The sequence below is a fragment of the Tetrao urogallus genome (assembly GCF_951394365.1).
Source record: "Tetrao urogallus genome assembly, chromosome: 5".
Taxonomy (NCBI): domain Eukaryota; kingdom Metazoa; phylum Chordata; class Aves; order Galliformes; family Phasianidae; genus Tetrao; species Tetrao urogallus.
The window spans coordinates 40,778,336-40,799,556 of record NC_136818.1 but is presented as its reverse complement, the minus strand read 5'-3'; the positions used below and the strand labels follow the sequence as shown (position 1 = coordinate 40,799,556).

The window sequence follows — 21,221 nt, the reverse complement described above, 5'->3', positions numbered from 1 at the left end:
GGGGAGGCGGGCGCCGAGCTCTGTGAGCCCCGCCCGCCCCGCAGCCGCCGGCCCCAAATGGATTATCTGCGGCTGGTGCTCTCCTGCCTCGTCCCGCTGCACGGCTGCCTGGCCGCCGGCGGCCCAGGTACGGGGGACTGAGCTGGGGGGTGGTGGGGAGGATTCGGGGCTGGGAGGAGGGTGAGCTGGGTCGGGGACGAGCAGTAGGACGGCATCAGCAGTGGGGATTGGAGAGAGGGTTAAAAGGTGAGCAGTGGTTGATGTGGGAGTGGCGTTGGTGGGAGGAACTCTGCCTGGGGTGACCCCAGTCTGCCCCATATCCATCTCCATGCATCCATCCATGCATCCATCCATCCATCCATCCATCCATTTTTTCCTCTTCCACCCACCCACCTATCCATTCACTCACTCACCTATCCATTCACCCACGCGTCTGGTCACCCACCCATCCTTGCATCTGCCACCCGCTTGCCTATTCACCCATTCACCCACACACCCATCCATCCGTTCACCCATCCATTCACTCACCCATCCTTCCGAACACCCACCCACTCATCTATCCGTTCACCCACCTGTCTGGTCACTGTGCCCCCATCTTTCCCCCCGTCCTTCCACCCACCCACGTGTTCCGCAGAGCTCCTGCTGTCCAGCCAACTGAGCGAGTATGGCGTGACCGTGCCCTTCAGTGCCGACTGCCGCGGCCGCTTCCTCTCCCACGTGCTGTCAGGTGGCACAGCAACGACGGCCCCCACTGAAGCTCCCTGTCCCCCGACCCCAACCCGCCGCCGCCGTGGGGCCCGCCATGCATCCTCCCAGCACGGTGCTGGCAGCCGTCCGCTCTACTTCAACGTCACGGTGTTGGGCCGCGAGCTGCACCTCCGGCTGCGGCCCAACACTGGCCTGGTGCCACCGCGTGCCGTGGCTGAGTGGCAGGAGGACTTTGGGTTGCGCCTGCGGCAGCCCCTGCAACATCACTGCCTCTTCACCGGCGATATCACCGGCATGCCAGGTGGAGCCGTGGCCATCAGCAACTGTGATGGGCTGGTAGGTGTGGGCCCCCACACCGTTGGGGTTCTTTGTGCTTTGGGTTGGGTGTCCCAACATGAAGAGCTTGGCGGGTCTGGATCAGGGGATACTGCCCTGTGGGTACCATGGCCACTAGTGTGAGGGTGGCATTGCTGCTCCTTCCTCATCCAGACAGTATCCCTGCGGGTGCTCGGTTGCCATGGATGGGGCCCTGGGCAGCCTGGTCTGCTGGGGCGCACCCAGCCCCACGTCAGGGGGTGGGGATGGGTAAGGCTTTAAGGTCCCTTCCAACCCAACCATGCAGTGGTTCTATAGCTCTGCCCGCATGTCCCTCTCCCAAGCAAACCCATGCATCCTGCAGGCATTATTTTGAGGAGCATCCCCATGGTTTTGGTAATAGCTCACATATTTGGGCTTTCTGGTGGCCTTGGGGTGGCTGTGTGAGGGTGATCCAGCAATGCAGCAGCCCCGTTGCCTCTTCATCCCCACCACCCAACCTGCCTGTGGGGTTCTACTCTGAATATTCTTCAGGAGTTTATCCTCACTTTTCTACACCTCAAATCACTGCCCTTCGAACTTCCTCTGGGCCAATTTATTCCAATTTAGCTCTCCTTTTCCATGCCAGCATTTACTATTTCCTCTCGGTATCACTTCCCAGGTTGCACTTTGGTCGCTCTAAACTTCTCATTTTGCTTTTTTTTTCCCCCCTTGCTTCTTTTTTTATTGTTTTATTCTGGCAGTTCCGCAGCTGTTTTTGGCCGCTAGCACAAACAATTTGGCATTCCATTCTTTTTATACGGCGCGTGGTGTTACTCTACGAGCAGAAATGATAGAGCAGCAGGGCTAGAAATAAATACTCCGCGTCCATCCGGCAGTTTATTTTTTGCCAGCAGTTTGAGCTCATCATCCCCAGCTTTGGAAGCATCTCCTCTAAATGCAGCAAGGCTGGGAAACAGCAGAGAGTTCTCTGTGACCCAGAGCTCTCTGTGGCCAGTGAACTTGGATGCGGTTGAAAGCAGTGAGGATGTTTCCTCTGCCTCCAGCAAGCATCCAGTAGCACTGCTGCTGCGGTGGGAGCTGCTTTCTGCTGCAGGTTGTGATGCTGGGTGGCAGCTTTGGGGCTGTGCCCACTCTGAGTATCTTTGGCTCTCCTGGTTCCAACCTGACTGACTCAATTTGTGCTGGGCAGAGCATCCCCCCAGAAGCCACAAACCCCCCAGATGGCATTTTCTGCCCCATTTTGCAGGCTGGGGTGAAGGCAGTTAGCAGGGCACACTGCCCTGAACCTTCTCCCCACACGACCCCTGGCTGCGTGTGTTCCCGCAGTGCCGCTTTCTGGGACGGTTTGTTCAAATGAAGTGTGAAATGCGTAGGAAAAATCCATAGGCACGTCTCCGCTCCCCCCTTCTCTGATTCCCTGGATAGTTGGTGACTTTTTCCATGCTCAGGGTTTCCCAAGGATCCTGGGGAGTTTTATCCTTGGGGGGGGCTGGGGGTCCTGGGGGTGTGGGGGCAGCCCCCTTGCTCTGCCATATGGGCTCAGCGAGGAACTGAAGGAGAGCCTTCATCCTCCCCAGCCCTCTACATGCTGGCAGCAGTTGCTGTGCTGAGGGCTGCTTCCAAAAATATCAGTGTTTTCCCTTTTTTTCTGGTAGGGCTGACTTCAAAGAGATCTTCTCAAGCGCTGCGTCCCAATGGGGAATATCCTATGGGAAAGGCAGCAGCCCTGCTCTCTGTGTGCGGCGCCGGGCAGTGGGAAGCACTGGGCGCATTCACGCATGTGGAATCCTGGCATGCCGGCCGTGCTTGGGGCCGTGCCCAGGGCTCTGCCCTCAGGGCTGTGTGGTTCATGTTGGGCAGTGGGGTGGCCAACAGCTCACCTTGGTGGGGAGCTCTGAAATTTTATGTGAATTCTAAAATTCAAGCATCCTTCTGGACTTCTGTGTTGTTTGTACCCTCAGTGGTAACGATGTCTGGCAGCTGTAAGCTTAAAAAAATGGGGCTCTCCATGGGGAGGGCTTCCTGCTTGGCATCTGAGGGGAGCAGGGACTGTAAACACAGTGCTCCGAATTCAAGGATCCCCCTGTCCCTATGGAGCAGAGATCCCAGGTGCCCTGTGCTGGGGCTGCGGCTGCCTGCAGGGTGGAAAGAAAGGATGCAGCATGGTATGCCAAGGTTCCTCGAGGAGGACCAAACCCACAGCAATCCTAGATCTGCTTCTAGGAGGAAGTAAACAGCTCAGAAAAGCAAAGCGGAGCAAGAAATTTGCTGAAGCATAACGGAGCCAGGTTGGCTGATTCCATGGGAATGCAGTGACATGTCCATGATGCTCTGGTGGATCCATGCTCTGCTGTAAAAATGTGACTGGGGAACTGATCTGTACATCCTGCCTGCACTTGCCAGGATATGGGGAGAAGTGGGACTTGTGGCACTGCCCATTGTGTCACCAAAGGGATTCCCCTGTGTTAATCCCAAATGCTTCAGGGCAGAGATGGGCGGCATTCTTTTCCTTCCTCCCACAACCATTGCAGCTGGGAATGGCCACTTCCCTTCTTGGTGGCCTGGGGGACAAGGACATGTGTGGCGACAGCTGGGTGTCCCCTGGCACAGGGGATGCAGGGGAACTTGGTAAGATGAGATGGATCTCTGGAGCCGTGTACAGATATAACCTGAAGTGTGGTCAGGGTTTTGGGATTGGTTTTTCTCTATCCATTTTTTTTCCTTTCCCCTACCCACAGAAGAAATTAAGGTTCATCCACGTGCAGCTGGCTGTGAAGTCAGTCTGGTGCCATGCGGGGTCTGGCATTCAACGTTAGGTTATGGGGCAGCTTGGTAGGGAAGTGACCAAACGAGCCTATTTAGTCCCAGAAAAGAGTTGTGGGTATATAAATGGATGCAACGTTCCCATTTTTCCTCTTTTTTCCTGTCTCCTTGCATCCTGCAGGCTGGCCTTATCCGAACGGACAGTGGTGAGTTCTTCATTGAGCCGCTAGAGCGTGGGCAGCAGGACACGGAGGCACGGGGCCGTGCCCATGTGGTGTATCCCCGCACAGCAGTCCAGCGTGGCCCCCCACAGTCCCCAGGTAGGGCTCCATGTGCCCCTGCGTTCTGTAAAGTACTTGGTTTTGCCAGGCTGGAGGTGGTCTGGGGAGAGGCATGCAGCCTGCTAGTGTCTGGGGTGCCAGGACATGCCTGTCACCCACAGGAAGAGCTTGGCTTTGGCTTTGCAGCAATTTCATGGCTTATTGTTGGGGGTGGATTTGGCACTTTCTGGGTCGTTTGAATCATAGAATCACAGAATCATTCAAGTTGGAAAAGCCCTCTCAGCCCACTCAGCCCAACCCCCCCTGTCCACTGCCTGTGTGCCTCAGTGCTACATCTCCGGGGCTCTGGAACACCTCCACAAGAGCATTCCCACCTCCTGCATTCTTAGACTTCTGTGTCCTCATGCTGCCCTGCCTCTTCCCTTCTAAAATTTGGGCTTGCTCACCTTGTGCTTTCCTCCTGGGGAGGAATCTGGGGCTTCATGTATAGATTAAGGGCAGTAGGGTATTTGTAGGTGTTTGGGGTTAGGGTTGCTGGTAGGGTGGGGAAAGCAGGATGCTGCAGCAAGGGGATGCTCGTTGTGTCTCTTCCATTAATCTGAGATGTTATCATTACAAGGGGGACTTCATTAGACATAGTACCCTTAAAGACATGGATCCAAAAACCCAATCCAAGCCTCATTATGTGGGGTGAACCACCACCAGCACATGTTCCCCAGCAGGCCCATCCTCATGGGCTCACTGGACCATAACACAACCCCCTCCAAAGCTGTGCTGAGCCCCAAACGTGACCCTCAGCACTGGCTCTCCTCACCTCCTCTCCTCCTCCTGCCCCTCTTGGTGGTCAGGTGTGCACCTGGGTGAGCTCCCCAACTCCCTGGAGCGGCTGGCTGAGCGGCTGGGTGAAGCGGAGCGCCGGCGGCGGCATGCCAAGAGGGATGGCTACAACATCGAGGTGCTGCTGGCTGTTGACGACTCGGTGGTGCGCTTCCACGGGAAGGAGCACGTGCAGAACTATGTCCTCACCCTGATGAACATCGTAAGGCACTGCTGGGGGGTCCCCGGGAGTGGCTGTGGGGAGGGATAGCCGTGTTTCATTCTTAGGGCTGCCGGGTAAACCAGGCACAGGAGGGGTGTGCTGGTTTGCCACCTTTCAGAGGAGGTGTGAGCCTCCTCTGGGTGGGGATCCTCAGGGTGTTCTCAGTGCCATCAGCCCCAGATACATGAAGATGGAGAGGTTGAAGTTGGACTCAGTGATCCTTATGGTCCCTTCCAAGTTGATATATTCTATGATTCTATGAAGTTGCTTCTTTTACATAGCCCAATGCCTTCCCTGCAACCTTTTCTTCTCTGATGCTTTCCCCAAGCTATGTATCGGTGTGCAGGGTGGTGGGAATTCCAACACCATATCCACAAACTGCTTTTTGACAGTTTTTCCCCATTTTCCCATTGGCTCCTCCTGCACACAGAGGATGCTGTGGGGTCTTCTGTACTTGGGGTGCCGGAGATGAGCTCATTGCCCCTTTCCACCAGGGAACAAGGGCTGCCAGTATGCATCAAAAGGCGGTTTTCAGCCCCATTTCATGGTTTGGCGGCAGTGCTTTTCACCGGGGTGCCGACTGCTCAGATAAAGGCAGCGCCAGGGACTGGGAATTGAATGAGGAGGGTGGGAAGCTCTGCATCAATGAAAGGGGAAAAGTAACGTAATGCAGATAAATGCCTCCCTGGAGGTATTGCGTTGAGTGGGAGCAGGGCTGTTGTGGGACCCTGTGCACCACTAGGGTTTGTGCCCCACCGTTTGGGTAACGGCATGATGTGCTTGGTGTTTTCCCATTGTTTCGGGTTTCTAAGGAAACCCCATGAGTCAGAGCCAGGCTTTGACTTGTGCGTTCCCTCCAGCGCATTGGGAGTTCATTGTTTGTAGGGAAAAAGTGTTGCCGAGACCCCACATAAGAGGGATATGGGGAAAGAGCAAAGATCCAGCTTTATTTTTAGCCTGGGGTTACCTAACTGCTGTGCTGAACAGGCAGAGATTCTCTTCTCTCCCCATGGAGCTTGCAAAATAAAAGTCAGCTCCGTGAGCCGCCTCCTTGCTGGCGATGCAATAACAACAGCAAATACCTCTGGTGTTGTTCTTACACATGCATGCGCTTTCCCCACCGTACACGGGCTCGTGTGGTTGGGATAGCACAGCCATTGCGTGGAGGCATGCGAGCGCAGGGCAAGCAGCTGAAGATGACTTGGCTGCCCTGCCCGCGAGACCTGGGATTTGGAAACGTCAGCGATTCTGCACGCCTGGCAAATTCTTCTCGTGCTCTCTTTGTGTTTGCCTTCCCTCAGGAACGGGGGAGTCTAGACGGCTGCGGGGTGGCTTGCGGTGGGAGCGGGGTCCTGGCGCTGTGCTGCACTGCTGCTGCTGCCCCCCCGGCGTGCTGCAGGCTGCAGGTGGTGTGCTTGATGCTTTGCCTCCAGCCCATGGCTGGACTGTGTTTTTAGTGTCTTCTGCAATATATCTCTCTTAAATGAAGCTGGAGAGCGTGCCTTTCCAGATGATGGCAGTACACAGGCTGGCATCTGACCCTGTTAGGTAAGGAGCTCTGCATGCCAGTTCTTCCACTGCACAACAGGTATTTTCTGGAGGGCTTTTCTCCCAAAGCGCTGACAGCCTGCTCCTTATCTGCTTTCTGAATCAGCTGCAGAGGTTGCTGTGGAGTCGTAGAATGGTTTGGGTTGGACGGGACCTCAAAGCCGATCCAGCTTCAACTTTTGCTGTGGGCTGGTTGTTCCCCACTAGATCAGGGCCCCATCCGTGGCCATGGGCATCTCCAGGGGCATCCACAGCTCTCAGCAGCAGTGCCAGCACCTCACTGCCCTCTGAGTAAATAATTTAGTCATAACATCTAACCTAAATCTCCCCTCTTTTAGTATAAAGTCATTCCCCCTTGTCCTGTCACCACGTAAAAAGGTCTGTCCCCATACTGCTTATATGCTCTCTTTTAGTACTGGAAGGCTGCAATGAGGTCTCTCTGAAGCCTTTTCTTCTCCAAGCTAAACAAACCCATTTCCCTCAACCTTCCTTCATAGGAGAGGTGCTCCAGTCCTCTGGTCTTCTTAGTGGCCCTCCTCTGGACCCGCTCCCACAGCTCTGCATCCTTCTTGTGCTGGGGGCTCCAGGCCTGGACACAGTATTCCAGATGGGGCCTCAGAAGGGCAGAGTAGAGGGGGACAGTACTCTCCCTCTCCCTGCTGCCACTCCTCTGTTGATGCAGCCCAAGATACCTTGGCCTTCTGGGCTGCAAGAGCACTCTGCTGGCTCGTGTCCAGCTTTTCATCCACCAGGACTCCCAGGTCCTTCTCCGCGGGGCTGCTATCAAGTTCTTATCTATTATCATATGCATATCTGAGGTTTTCACGACTGAAGTGTAACACCTTGCATTTGATCTTGTTAAACCTCACTCAGGCCTGTCCAGGTTCTTCTGGATGGTGTCTCTTCTATTGCATCAACTGCACCACTCATCTTGGTGTCATCGGCCAACTTGCTGTGGGTACACTTGATCCCACTGTCTATGTTGTTGATCATGACATGATCAAATCACGTCCCTGCTCAGGACATGATTTAGCAGAGGGTTGTTAGAGTTAGGGTAGTATGGTTAAGTTGTGGTTGAACTCAATGATCTTTAAGGTCTTTTCCAGCCTGAGTGATTCTATGATGCTGTGATAAAGATGTTGAAGAGCACTGGTCCCATGACGAACCCCTAAAGGATACAACTCCTGACTGGAGTCCACCTGGACATAGAGCCATTGATCACAACCCTCTGGCTGTGACCATCCAACCAACTATCCACCAAATAGTTCAGCCTTCAAATCCACATCTCTCCAATTTAGAGTTAAGGATGTGGTGCAGAACCGTCTCAAGTGATGCATTAAGCAGGGCTGGACTGGGGATTTGGTTATCTGTTTTTCTCAGCTGTTTGCTGCATTCAGGAGGTGGCAGGCGTGGGCTTCTCTTACCTCTGCATAGCCCGGGGCCACTGGTGATCACATGGCTGCATTAATGCTGGCTCATGCTGGGTTCAGGAATGGACTGACTCAAACAGAAGCCTGCTGTCAGTCCTGGGCCTCACAAAGCTCTCATGTCGCCTGGAAAATCATCTGGATCCATGCGGCATCCACAGCCATTGTTCAAGTGGAAGCTTACAGGGAAAAGGGGGGAAAAAAATGAAGGGAAAAGAATTGTAAACCTGGCTTCTGTTTATAATGTTAATTGTAATATTCATCGTGGAAGAGCCAAGGGAAGTTAGTTCCCTTTCTCACTGCTGGATCACAGGCAGGATGCTGTGATATTCATGCTGTTGTGTTGTGTCTTCATCTCGGGCTTTGTCTGCTGCTCCGCAACACGATCGTGTCCTCTCATGTGCCTCCCAGGTGTGAGGAGAGCAATCCCAGTAAAACCTGAAGTAAAGCCAAGATGGTTTAAATCAGTGATGGTTTCTTGAAGTCCTGGGGTCCTTCTCCTCCTGATTGTAGAACTGTTACAGTTGGAATAGATGACTAAGATCACCAAGCCCAAATGTCAGCTCATCACCACCATGCCTGTTAACCACAGAAAGTCATAAATTCACAGGCTGTCCCTCTTGTTTTTCTGCTGAAGGGCTGCAGAGCTTATTAATTTTGACCATACATCTTCAGAATATGGGGTGGTGAGTGTTAAAGGATGGATGTTGCTGTTTGCTGTTAGCGTATTTGAGCAGAAGAGGTATTTGTGAAAGGAAGATCAGAGAGAAGTTCCATTAAAGACTGCCCTTTCAAACCTCTTTCTTCCCAAAATGCAGAAAAAGAGGGCAATAGCTCATGATTTCCTCTGCAAAGTGATCTCTATCAGCAGCGCTGATGTATGTGTTACCGTACTGACTCACAAGCCCTCCCTGTTCTCTGTGCTTTGCTGTTTCCTTCTGCGGATTGTTCCCAGGGTTTTGAAGCAGTAGGTCAGATTTGACTCACCGGGACAACAGCTGAGTAATACCCTTGCTTTGATAAGATCAATTTTTTTCTTCTTCTTTTTTTTTTATTAAGTTATTCCAACTGCAAGAAAATGACATCCCCAAGCATTTCCTTGTATCCACCAAGCGCTGCAGCTTGCTGTGGGATGCTCTGTGGTGGAGGGGGCCCCACTGGAAAGGCAGCCACTCTTGTTGGTGCTGGTGATGTCACTGAACATCAGATTCCCCCGATTCCTGGGAAATGTTGCTTTTTTGGCTGGTCTTCTCTGTGGTTTTTGAAGCGCAACAAGAACAAAACCAGCTGGGGGTGGGAGGAGGGAGATGCGGTCTTTGCACCTGGTCTTGGAAAGTGGGAGAGGAGTGAGAGCATGCAGGGCTGGACCTAGCTGGGGAGCAATGCTTGTTGCCAACCAGTGTTGGGATGTGCATGCTTATATGGGAAGCTAAACATCTCCGTGCTGGCCTCTGCACTGCAGGCACCTTCCTGTGGGTTATGGGTCAGGCACCCTGGATGAGCAGTATATAGGACCCATGTCAGCTTCACCGCCCAAGAATTTCCTTGGAAAGCCACAAGATGATTGTTTTAAGCCATTCTTCCTGCCAGGCATGGGATGGGTGGTCGGTGGGAGGATGCTGAACGCAGGAGCGTGGAGAGCAGCAGGGACCAGGGGCTGCCTTGCTAGCTGTGAAGGTCTCAGACCCTCCTCTGCTTTATCTTTTTCTCTAATTCTTCAGGTGGATGAAATTTACCACGATGAGTCCTTGGGTGTTCACATCAACATCGTGCTGGTCAGGATGATCATGGTGGGGTACCGTCAGGTAAGGGCAGCACCAGGCACTGGGACACAGGAGAGTTTGTTGTTTCTTAGATTGCTCTTTGGTTTTGAGCCAGAAGGTTTCCTATAGAACAATGCAATTTGCTGCACGTTTCATGGCAAGCCCCTACACTGCACAAAGTGCTCTAGGAAGAATGCTAACAAGCCCAATGCACTAATATCTGTGTGTGGTCCATGAATCAGCCCCAGTGGATGTTAGAGAAAAGCCCTGATTGTTTCTGCTTGGCCAGAAGAAACAAAATGCATCCTAGAGACCTGGCGATGGTTCTCGAGAGTGCGAGGATGAGAACAGAGTCAGTCTCGTTTTTGGCAAATCCTGGCTGAGAGGAACATCACTGCTGGGCGTGGAAGCCAACAGCGTGTCTGGCTTCCTCCCAGCAGTCCATGCTTGGGGCTAGAGGATGATGTGATGTGTGAAGGAGAAGGTGGGATGAGGGCTTGGGGGCTGCGGTCAGGGTGATTTAATCATTGCAAAACCCTGCACTAGAGGCAGCTGGTGTGGCCGGCTGTGTCACTGTTTAAGTTTGGGGAAGATGTGGAAACCTTGTGCAGATGTTTGGATCTGGGTGAGGTCCCAGGCCACCAGTGTTTGATGTTTCCTGAGAACGTTCTGGGAGATGACGTGGTGCAGGCAGCACAGCACAGCTGATTCTGCTTCTGCACTGAGTTCTGGCTGAGGTTGCCACTGCTCTCAGGAAACCCTACTGCTTGGGCCTTTTGTCTCTGCCTTGCACTTGGCAGGATAAAAACTGCCATGGCTCCTTACAGGAAGAGCAGCGTTTCTGACCCTTCTTCAGCTCCTGAGCTCAGCAGATGCCTGCCCACCAGGTAGAGAGGAGATTGTCATGAGTGTATCTTTGCAAAATGGTCATCCTGAACAAAAATCGAAGATATTGAAGATGTTTTCTGCTGGAGTCTCCAACCCTGTTGTTCACTGCAAGGCTGAAAAATGCTGAGCATCAGCATCTTGCTAAGGAGCCAGAGCAGGAATCAGAATGCTCCTTGCTTTCCAGTACGCTAAGCTCCTCGATTTTATTTTATTATATTTTGATTTCTTGCTTCTTTTCCCAGTCAGTCAGCCTGATCGAGCGTGGGAACCCGTCCCGGAGCCTGGAGCAGGTGTGCCGCTGGGCTCACGCACAGCAACGCTCCGACCCTGATCACGCCGAGCACCATGACCATGCCGTGTTCCTCACCAGGCAAGATTTTGGTCCTGCAGGTATGCAAGGTACTGTATTAATCTCGGTCATGTATGTGCAGTTTTCCAGGGGAGAGCCAGCAAGGGAGCTTGTTGGGGACCTATAGAACCTGGCTCTGTATGGGTCACTGCGACCGAGTTGTTGTGTTTTTCTTAAGCTTTCTGGCCAAATGACTGTGCCCCAAGGCAGTGGTGAGGGGACATTTTTTGGCATAGGGGCAAGAGTCTGGAAGATGTAGTGCTGCGGGGTTTACCAGTGGGTTTTTCCCAGGAGGTGGCTGAGGCTCCCCTCCAGCTGTTCAGCACCAGAAGGACCAGCGCTATCTGCATCCTCACACTGCGCAGTGTTGCGGTTTGGAGCCTCATTGCTCTCCTCTGCTGAGCCAAGCCGAGCCCTGGGGAGCCTGTATAAACTTCTGGTGCTGGCAGCAGCTCGCGGTGTGGAGGGGAGCAGCGGTGGCCAGCACTGAGTAATCTTGGAAAGCTGATGCAATTCTGGCTTTCTGCATTACGAGAAGCTGGAGCAGGAGCTGCCTCACATGTGGGCACTGTCTTGCCATGGATAACACTGGGGCAAGAGGTGGTCGGTGTGGGATGACTGGTGTGAAAGCCACATGGAGCTGGAAAGGTACTGAGCTGGTCTTTACCAACTACATGTTTTTCAGGTACTTCTTGTCACTGCTGAAAACTGTTTCCTTCTCCCAGTTCTCACCCGGGCCTTCATTTTGGATATCAGTGTCCTTTCTGTGCCTCTTCATCCCATTCCCCTGCCAGACACTGACAATCTCCATGGTTGGGACATTATCCCATTTTCATTCTAGACAAAATATATTCCCTCTCGTCCAGAAAACTTTCCACGTCGTTGCTCTTTCTTGTGGAAAGTTTCATGGAAAAAAAAATCTTTCAAAATGTCTTATCCAGGATTTGACTCATTGCTGTGCGGTTAAACCCAATTACCCACTTCTCTTTCTCAAGCCCCCTAGCTTGACTTTTGCTTTCCTTTTGACTGTGGAGCATCAAACACTGTCTGCTCAACTGCTGTTGACTTTGGGGCTCTTCCAGATGGCCTGCATTGGCGGGATGGGTGATGGATGGCTTGGGATCCTCTTGTCCTCTCCCCCTGTCTCCTGCTGAGCCCAGCCTTCCTCTCAGCTCACCCTCTGCCTTCATTCGAAATGCTGTGGCAGAATTACTCAGGGTGATCTTGCCCTGCTTTGGCCAGAGCTCCTTGGGGCCCGCGAGTCCTTCCTTTGACAGTTTCCCGTCCCTCGATGCCAAGAAGGGTAGTATGAATTATGACAGGCTCTTGCTTGTCCCTTTATTTTTTTGCCTTTCTCAAAAGTCATCTCTTCCCTCTTCTCCCCTCTCCTTCCTTCACTTTCTGCAGGCTATGCACCAGTGACGGGGATGTGCCACCCTCTCCGCAGCTGTACCCTCAATCACGAGGATGGCTTCTCCTCGGCGTTTGTGGTGGCCCATGAGACCGGCCACGTGTAAGTGATGGGAATGGAGCTGGCACAGCGCTTGGCCAGGAGGGCTTCCCACACCCTTCCTGGGGTGCCAAATCCCACGGGCAACTTGATTTGCTGTCTTTTTCTGACAGGTTGGGCATGGAGCATGATGGCCAGGGCAACCGCTGTGCTGATGAGACAAGTATGGGCAGCATCATGGCCCCGCTGGTCCAGGCTGCCTTCCACCGCTACCATTGGTCCCGCTGCAGCAAGCAGGAGCTCAACCGCTACATACAGTAGGTTGCTTCCTTCCCATTCCCTTTCCAAAAGGCAATAGAAGCACGCCAGAGTGGTTTTGTGTGTCAGTGCCATAGAGAACACCAGTGAAGCCTGAAGATGGAATGGGTCATTGGGTTGCTCTTTGCTGCTGATGTGCAAGCACACAGTGGTTGACAACCCTGCTCATGGCAAGAGGGGTTGGAACTGGGTGATCTTTAAGGTCCCCTCCAACCTAAGCCTTTTTATGATGCTATGATTTTATGAAACACATTTTGTGGCAGTGGGTAGCTTGTGTTGGGATTCAGAGGACTGGGATTTCTGAGATGGGACTTGAGAGAAGGAGGGAAATCCCCTGTCTCTGCCCCATCCTGCAGTTCCTACGACTGCCTGCTGGATGATCCCTTTGAGCACCAGTGGCCCTCGCTCCCTGAGCTGCCGGGCATTAACTACTCCATGGATGAACAGTGCCGCTTTGACTTTGGTGTGGGCTACAAGACCTGCACAGCAGTGAGTATAGTCCCTGTGCTGCCACTTTGCTGCTGTCCAGTCTCTGTCACCTTGTCCTGTGCCCACCAGGAGCCTGGGGCCTTCTCCTGCCTTGAGAGTAGGCTCTCTGTGGGGCAGAACGATACCAACACCAAAATCCTGCTTGCTTTGCAGTTCCGTACTTTCGACCCCTGCAAGCAGCTGTGGTGCAGCCATCCAGACAACCCTTACTTCTGCAAGACCAAGAAAGGGCCCCCCTTGGATGGCACTGAGTGCTCCTTGGGCAAGGTATCAACTGCACTCTCCCCTTTTGGGTTGAGTTCCAGAGCCCACTGTGGTTTTTTTTGCATATTCCATGCTTGAAGATGTCATTCCTTATTTCTCCCTCCAGTTGCCCAGCATGGCTCTGATGAGGACTTTGTTCTTTCTGAACTCTGCCCTTTCAGTACTCCTTTGGTTTTATAACACAGAGAGATGGTGTGATTGTGTGTCCAAGCTCATGATGTCATCAAGTTTACTTCAGGCTCTTAGCATGCCCATTAGCACAGTGTTAAAGTGCGAGTACTGACTAAGGAAGGTCTCACAGCTTTGGAGATGAGAGGATAAGAAGCCAGGAGATGTGGAAATCTGGATGTTGGGTGCAAATTAAATTGTTTGGAAGTTTCATGCCAGCTGCCTGGGCTGTCCCCTACCAACAGTGAGATGCCCCCCATGCTGGTTCAGTCCTGGACCCAGGCGTGATTCAGGATGAACCCCCACTTCTTTTCTTTTCTAGTGGTGCTTCAAGGGTCACTGCATCTGGAAGACATCAGAACAGCCCTACAGCCAGGATGGCAGCTGGAGTTCATGGTCCAAGTTTGGCTCCTGCTCCAGGACATGTGGTGGCGGTGTGCGCTCACGCAGCCGGAGCTGCAGCAACCCGCCGTACGTTCAGCCTCACTGAAGCGGGAGGTGCACCTTGCACTGGCAGCATCCCTGCTCCTCTGATGCCTTCACCCCCTTGTTTTATTTTCCAGCCCAGCTTACGGTGGGCGCAACTGCCCAGGAGCCACCTACGAGCATCAGGTGTGCAACAGTGAGGAATGCCCAGGGCCCTATGAGGATTTCCGTGCCCAGCAGTGCTCCAAGCGTGACTCGTACTATACCCACCGTGACAGCAAGCATGCCTGGCTGCCCTATGAGCATCCCGACGGTGGGTGCCATCCCTCGGCACCTGCTGCAGGTTGGGGACCTGAAGGTGACAGCCAGCTTGCTGGTTTACTTTCTGCTTTGCCCAGACGCTCAGAAGTGCGAGTTGATCTGCCAGTCCGAGGGGACAGGGGATGTGGTATTCATGAACCAGGTTGTTCACGATGGAACCAGGTGCAGCTACCGGGATCCCTACAGCATCTGCGTCCGGGGCGAGTGTGTGGTAAGGAGCTGACCCTGGCTGGGAAGAAGCTCTTGCATTCTCTTCATCCACAACCTATGGGGTTGGGGATGAAGCCCAGAGACTGACCTGGTGTACAGTGTGGGGCTGAGTGCATGGTGATGCCGCAAGTGTGGGGCCATGACCTTGCTTGCCTTCTCTTCCCCTGGGGTGACAGCATGTTGGCTGCGACAAGGAGGTCGGCTCCCTGAAACAGGAGGACAAGTGTGGGGTCTGTGGGGGTGACAACTCCCACTGCCGGACGGTGAAGGGCACCTTGGCCAAGACCCCAAAGCAGCTAGGTGAGGAAGCTGTGCGCAGTCTCACGGCAGCACCCCAAAGAGGCAGTGTCTCGGGAGACCAACCGCTTCCTGCCCCTCTGTTTCTGAAAGCTTTCTCCCCCCTTCCTCTGTCTTCTTTGTCATCCAGGGAGTGTTCTGAAGATGTTTGAGATTCCAGCAGGGGCAAGGCACGTGCAGATAGAGGAGATGGAGCCAGCATCCCACAGCATTGGTGCGTCCCACCAATGGGTGGCTTTTGGAGCAGTTCAGGCTGAGCGCTGGGAGCAGCAGAGCAGGGGACTTATGGGAGGCACTGCTATGTTGATGGTGCTTCCCCTCTGGGGGGGATCAGAGACTTACTTGAAGTATTTATTTCTTTCCTGCAGCTGTTAAAAATCAAGCTACAGGTAACTTCATCCTTAACGCCAACGGTCAAGAAACCACCAGCAAGGTGTTCATTGAGATGGGCTTGGAATGGGAATACACCGTGGAACAAGGCAAGGAGAGCCTGAAAACCAGTGGCCCTCTGCAAGAGGCCATCAGTGTTCTGGTGAGTGGCCATCACCCAATGATGGGAGGTGATGGGTGGCTTAAGAAAGGGTGTTTTAGCATGGGCATCACTTATGCTTCATTCCCTGCACTCCTTCCCTGCTTCTCTTGCTGCCTGCAGCTCGTCCCCAGGGAGGAGGCGGTGAGGAGCAGCCTGATGTACAGGTATATCATCCATGAGGACCTGCTGCCGCTCATTAGCAACAACAATGTCCTGCTGGAGGAGATGGACTCCTACGAGTGGGCCCTCAAGAGCTGGTCTCAGTGCTCAAAGGCATGTGGAGGAGGTACTTTTTCCTTTGTATTGTAGTTACCGTGTGCTCTTGTGAGGCTGACTGGGCACGCTGATCATTGCTCTGTGCTGAAATAAATGAAAAGGCTTTAGTGAGCTGTGCTGGCTCTTGCTGCTTTCCTTGCTGGCATGGGTGCTGGAAGATTTTGGGACTAATGGAGATGGAAGCCGAGCCCTCGCTGGCTCTGCTGACCTTGCTGCAGCCGGGCTGCCTGCGGGGTGACAGACAGTTCATGTTTTACGCTAGCTTAGCCCCAATCTGCTCTGCTCCCAGGCAAGCACCATTCACTTGGCAGAGCGCAGCAGCTCTTTGGCTGCACTTGCTGCATGCTGCTTGTTCTTCCTGGCTGCAAAAATGTGGCTGAGTTCCTCCAGTCCACCCTACCTGCCCGTGGGTGGCTTTGGGGAGGAAGCCCTGGGTCTGCTCAGCCCTTGAGCCTCTCTCTGCTCACACCCCTGTGAGTATCCCCTGAGCGAGTCATGGCAGCGTGCTTGGGTTCCCTGGAGCTTTGGGGACCCATCCTGGTTGGGCTGCAGGAAGACAGGGAGTGGGAGAATCCTGACGCTACCCCCTGCTTCCCAGGCATCCAGTACACCAAGTACGGCTGCCGGCGAAGGAGCGACAACCGCATGGTGCATAGGAACCTGTGCGATAACGGCAAGAAGCCCAAGCCCATCCGGCGGCGGTGCAACTTGCAGGAGTGCTCCCAGCCTACGTGAGTCCCTCGGAATGGGTGGGTGGTTGGATGGGTGGTGGATGGATGCTCCCATCCCACCCTGCTGTGCAATTTGAGCTGCAATTTGCCCTACACGGACCTTCCCCTCCCCTCCTCTCCCCCCCCTCCCCCCTGCCACTAACGCTGTCCCCAACCCCTTGCAGCTGGGTGGCTGAGGAGTGGAGTGCCTGCAGCAAGTCCTGCGGCAAGCTGGGACTGCAGGTGCGGGCCGTGCAGTGTGTGCAGCGCCTGCGGGATGGCACCAACCGCACCCTGCATGCTAAGTACTGCGGTGCCGAGCGGCCTGAGACCCGCCGGCCCTGCAGCCGCCTGCCCTGCCCGGCACAGTGGAGGACGGGTGCCTGGTCGCAGGTAAGTGATGTGGGGATGGGGCTGTGTGTTCGTCTCAGAGCTGCTTATGGGGGTGCCTGGCTGTCACCCACATGCCGTGTTTCTCTCCCTGGGTGCAGTGCTCAGCCAGCTGCGGGGACGGTGTGCAGCAGCGGCAGGTGGTCTGCAGGGGTGAGGAGAGCGGAGGGCGCTGCCATGGGGACAAGCCAGAGGCCGTCCGGGGCTGCCACGTGGCTGTCTGTCTGGGTGAGAGAGAGGGTGTGGGGACAGCCTGTGGTATGGGCTGGCTGCAGGTGGCTGCAGATTTTCTGTCAGATCTGTGACAACTTGAGCAAGGGTAGAATGGAGGTGGGCGCTCTGGAGTTAACAGCTAGATTATTTTTGGGTAGCCAACCAGACATTTCCCAAACGACCTTGTTTTTAAGAAAATATCTAAAAAAGTCACCAGAAGTACACCTTTAAGGTATTTCAAGTGCCTCCATACATGGTGCTCTCTCTGCAGGGAAGCCCTCTGGCATCACCGCCAGTGCCAATGCTAGTGACCACGTCACACCTGGAGGGCAGTGGGAGCCCCGGGAGAGGCCCCAGAACCCTGTGAGCAAGATCTCCTCCAGTAAGTGCCCCAACATACAGCCCCATCCCTGCACTGCTCATCTCAGACTAGGGGCACATCCTCCACTGTGCCAGGCAGGGCAGGTGGCTGCAAGGCTGGTGGATCTCAGGTGACTCAAGCACACATTGCATGGCCTGTGTCTGCAGCTCAGCTTGCTGCCATCTTCCTGCAAGTGTTAGGGGGAAGGAGGTATCCTGCAGCCCGTTTTGGATGAATGTGGCCTCATCCAGCTTCCTGTGGTGCACAGCCTGGCGCCAGGTTGCCACCTCGTGGAGTTGGGGATCCACCACAGCTTCCATCCTGGGACTGACTTGATGCTGCAGCTCCTTCACCTCTTCCATCCAAGCATGGCCAAAATTGCTGCAATGGGGCAAAGAGCATGGTTAGCACTGTTGCCTGGTGCCCTTGTGGGAGGTGAATACCACTGTGACCGCATGTGCTCACTGATGCTCTGTCTCCGCTTTGTTTCTCTCCAGGGGAGCCCTGCCTCGGGGACAAATCCATCTTCTGCCAGATGGAGGTCCTGGCACGCTACTGCTCCATCCCTGGCTACAACAAGCTCTGCTGCGAGTCCTGTGGCAAGAAAGCCTCCGTCACTGCCTCACCCACCGGCACCCCCATGGGGACCTTTGTGGGGATCCCCAGTCCTACTGACCCCAGCTCCTCTGTGCAGGGGACACCCAGTGCTGACCCCACCACTGCAACTCTCAGGGAGGTCCCAGCCCCGAGTGAGTCATCTGTGGGGACAGAAGGTGAGGGGGGGGGGCAGGCAGCCAGGTAACCCAGCATGACCCCTCAGCTGGAGCCATTCTCCTCCATCCTCCTTCTCCATCTCTCCTTTTCTCCCACTTCCAGCAGTGGTTTTCCTGGGCAGCCAGGTTTGGAAATGACCTGGCCCTCTCCAAAATTCCTGGGGAAACTGCTGTTTTCTCGTGATTTTCATTTCCCGTCTCCCAGCTGTGGCATTTTTTTTTTTGGCAGTGCCACAAAGGAAAAAAAGGTCAAATGGAGCAAAAAGCAGCTTGGCTGCTCTAGACAGGGTTCTTACCTCCATGTGTGGCTCAGAGCCCCGGGCCCATGAGGCATGGGCCACCAACTTCCAAGGTGCTAAACTGGGGGCTTTAAGGTTGCCTTTTCCTCTCCCTCTAAGCAGTAAGATAGGAGAGGATTGGAAGGAGGACCCTGGCTCTTTGGCCAGCCACTGCCTCCTCCAGGTACCGGCACATTTGTCGTGGTGCTCACAGAGACCCAGCTTTGGGTTGGAGCATGAGGTTGCTCAGGAAGCTTGGGTCTCCCTTCAAAACCTCTCTTCTGTGACCTCTTTTAGGAGGACCAACCATAGCACGAGCAATTAGGACAAGGCCAAAGACCAAAACCAGGGTTTCAGAAATGCCTGTCACCCAGCGGTGACTTTTCAGCCAATAATGCCCTTGGCCAGCTTTGTACTAATACCAACTTCTGGCATCCCCAGGACCATGACCCTCTTCTTCCATATGCCTGTGGAGCACCAAGGCGTGTGGAGATCCATGGGGAAAACCAGGAAGCCCAAGTGCCGGGAGGGATGCCACCGTGTCCCCAACATCATGCTGAGCTCAGCTCTAAGAAGAGCACCAAAGGGTTAGGGTCACGGCTATGCTGGAGAGCTGCCCTCTTGCACCTCCACCTTTTGTCCCATGGTGGGAAAAGGGTTGGGATTAACGCCATTAAAAATATTGTGCCAAGTACTAGATACATGCACAGCACTTTAGAAGAATAGGGCTCTATGCAGCTTGCAGGGGAGCTGGACCTCAGCTGAGGACGCTTTGCCCCTCCATGGGCTGTGGGTGCTGGTAGGGATGAGGCTCTGGGCTGCTGAGGTAGATCTAAGGAGGGCCAGGCAGATGTTGTGAGGTGTGCATGGCTTGGTGCACCTGAGACAGTGATGGTGTTGCCTTCCTGGCTGCATGAGAGGCAGGATGGGCATCTCTAGAGCAGTGAGCGTGTTCTTCAGTTCTGGGGATGCCTCAAATCCATTTTTTCCTTGCCTGGGAGTACAGGTGTTGGGCACCTTCCTTTTGTGTCAGGAGAACAGAGTGGGAGGCTGAGGACAGGATGGTAGGTGGACAGAAGGCTCTATTTTTGGTGCTCAGTTTCTAAGAAGGAAGCCCACAAAGAGCATGTGCAGGGAACTGCTCCTTTGTCCTTCACTATCTCCAATTCACTTTCCAAACTCAGCTATAATTCAGCAATGGTTCTGTGCATGCCCAGGGCTTGCTGATGAGGTGGCCAGAGTATTGGGCGTGCCCCATGAGCAGCACAATGGCTTTAGGATGCGCTGCTTTTGGGATGAGTGATCTGCAGTGCCATTAGTGCATGAGCAGAGCGCTGCATCCACAACATACGTGGTGCTGGGAGATGTTTGAGGCTAGAGCATTTCATGTTGGCATGCAAGCCCCCATCACCCTTTGCTGGTGCTACCAAATGGTACCAAACGAGCCGAAGGGATGTTAAGATGCTCCTGCCCCACATCACTCCTAGTTTTGAGGCAGGATGACCCGAGTGCTGCATTAAGTGGATGCCATGAGAGATGGAATGGAGCCCCGTGTCTGAGCCAGCAACCAGCACACCTCATATCCTGCCGCATCTCATGCCCCTCACAGGGCCCTCCTCTGGGAGTGCCAGCATTTATTTATTGTGCCAAAGATAATGCTTCACTGCAGGTGCTGTTTACAATCCCAGAAGCCTGCAGAGCAGGGCAGGAGAATGCACAGATCTCTCCTGCAGCTTCAGCAGCTGTGTCAGTACAGGATTGTAATGTCTGCAGGGTGCAGCATGCATGCATACTCACCCAACCTCCAAAAAGTCGTCAGCTACACTCCTCTGTTTGATGCTGTCCTGGGCATTATGGCTTTCTTGTGTTAGTTTTTGCGGTGGTTCATTGCTGTATGGCAGAGGAGGTTGGTGCCTTAGGGCTGCCTCAGCCTTGCTACCATGGAGGCGTTGGTGCAGGGCTGCTGTGTGCCAGTGGCATTCTCCCAGTCATGCAGAGGCTGCAGCATGCAGCATGCCCACTTCACCTCACACCATGCTGCCTGCCTCCTTGGTCAGCGCTGCAATGTGTAAAGTTTTGTACATACCAGATTCAGAGCTTTTTAACTTTTAATATTTATTAATTTTGTTGGGTTCGATTTTTTTTTTTTTTTTTTTTTGAACTCTAACATAATGTAAAGAAAAAAGAAAAAGAAAAAAATCCACATCACTGTCTCTTTCTGTTGATTTATTTAAAGTGTGGAAATAGTATGGTATGGGAACACATGACCTGCGTGTGATTGAAAGGGATCTTCCATAGTAAGCTGCCACTTCTGTCTTTTATTTAATTCCTATTTATCAGCCAGGGTTTCACATGGCTTTTGCAAGCGGCTTTATCTTTCCGTTAAATAAGCAAAGCCACTGGGATATATAGGCTCCAAGCCCCCCAAAGTGGCTGCAGTCATGCTTCATGGCTCCAGAAGGAGCTATGAGAGGAAAGGTGGGTTTCTGTCTGTGCTTTGCATGATGCCTGCCTTGGTTCTATGGTTGTACAGGATGGGAAATCCTATCCACATGTACATATATATATATATATATATATATATATATATATACATATATATATATACACACACACAAAAATGTAAAGCTACGTCTCCACAAATGAATAACTGTGCTGGGG

The 21,221-nt window shown here is 53.5% G+C and overlaps 1 protein-coding gene across 1 annotated transcript; it reads left to right on the top strand.

Annotated features, from left to right (window-relative positions):
* Nucleotides 1-57: 57 nt before the first annotated feature.
* On the top strand, nt 58-18,311 carry ADAMTS14 (ADAM metallopeptidase with thrombospondin type 1 motif 14; the record flags this gene model as incomplete). The annotated part of the gene is made up of 22 exons (XM_079536546.1): nt 58-127; nt 635-1,044; nt 3,971-4,109; nt 4,919-5,109; nt 9,806-9,889; nt 10,978-11,134; nt 12,492-12,597; nt 12,708-12,851; nt 13,209-13,341; nt 13,495-13,608; nt 14,096-14,244; nt 14,337-14,512; nt 14,598-14,731; nt 14,907-15,030; nt 15,158-15,241; nt 15,396-15,559; nt 15,680-15,845; nt 16,434-16,566; nt 16,731-16,938; nt 17,037-17,163; nt 17,420-17,530; nt 18,007-18,311. 22 exons carry the CDS (start codon nt 58-60, stop codon nt 18,309-18,311), a joined length of 3,429 nt encoding a protein of 1,142 aa, XP_079392672.1.
* Nucleotides 18,312-21,221: the final 2,910 nt, after the last annotated feature.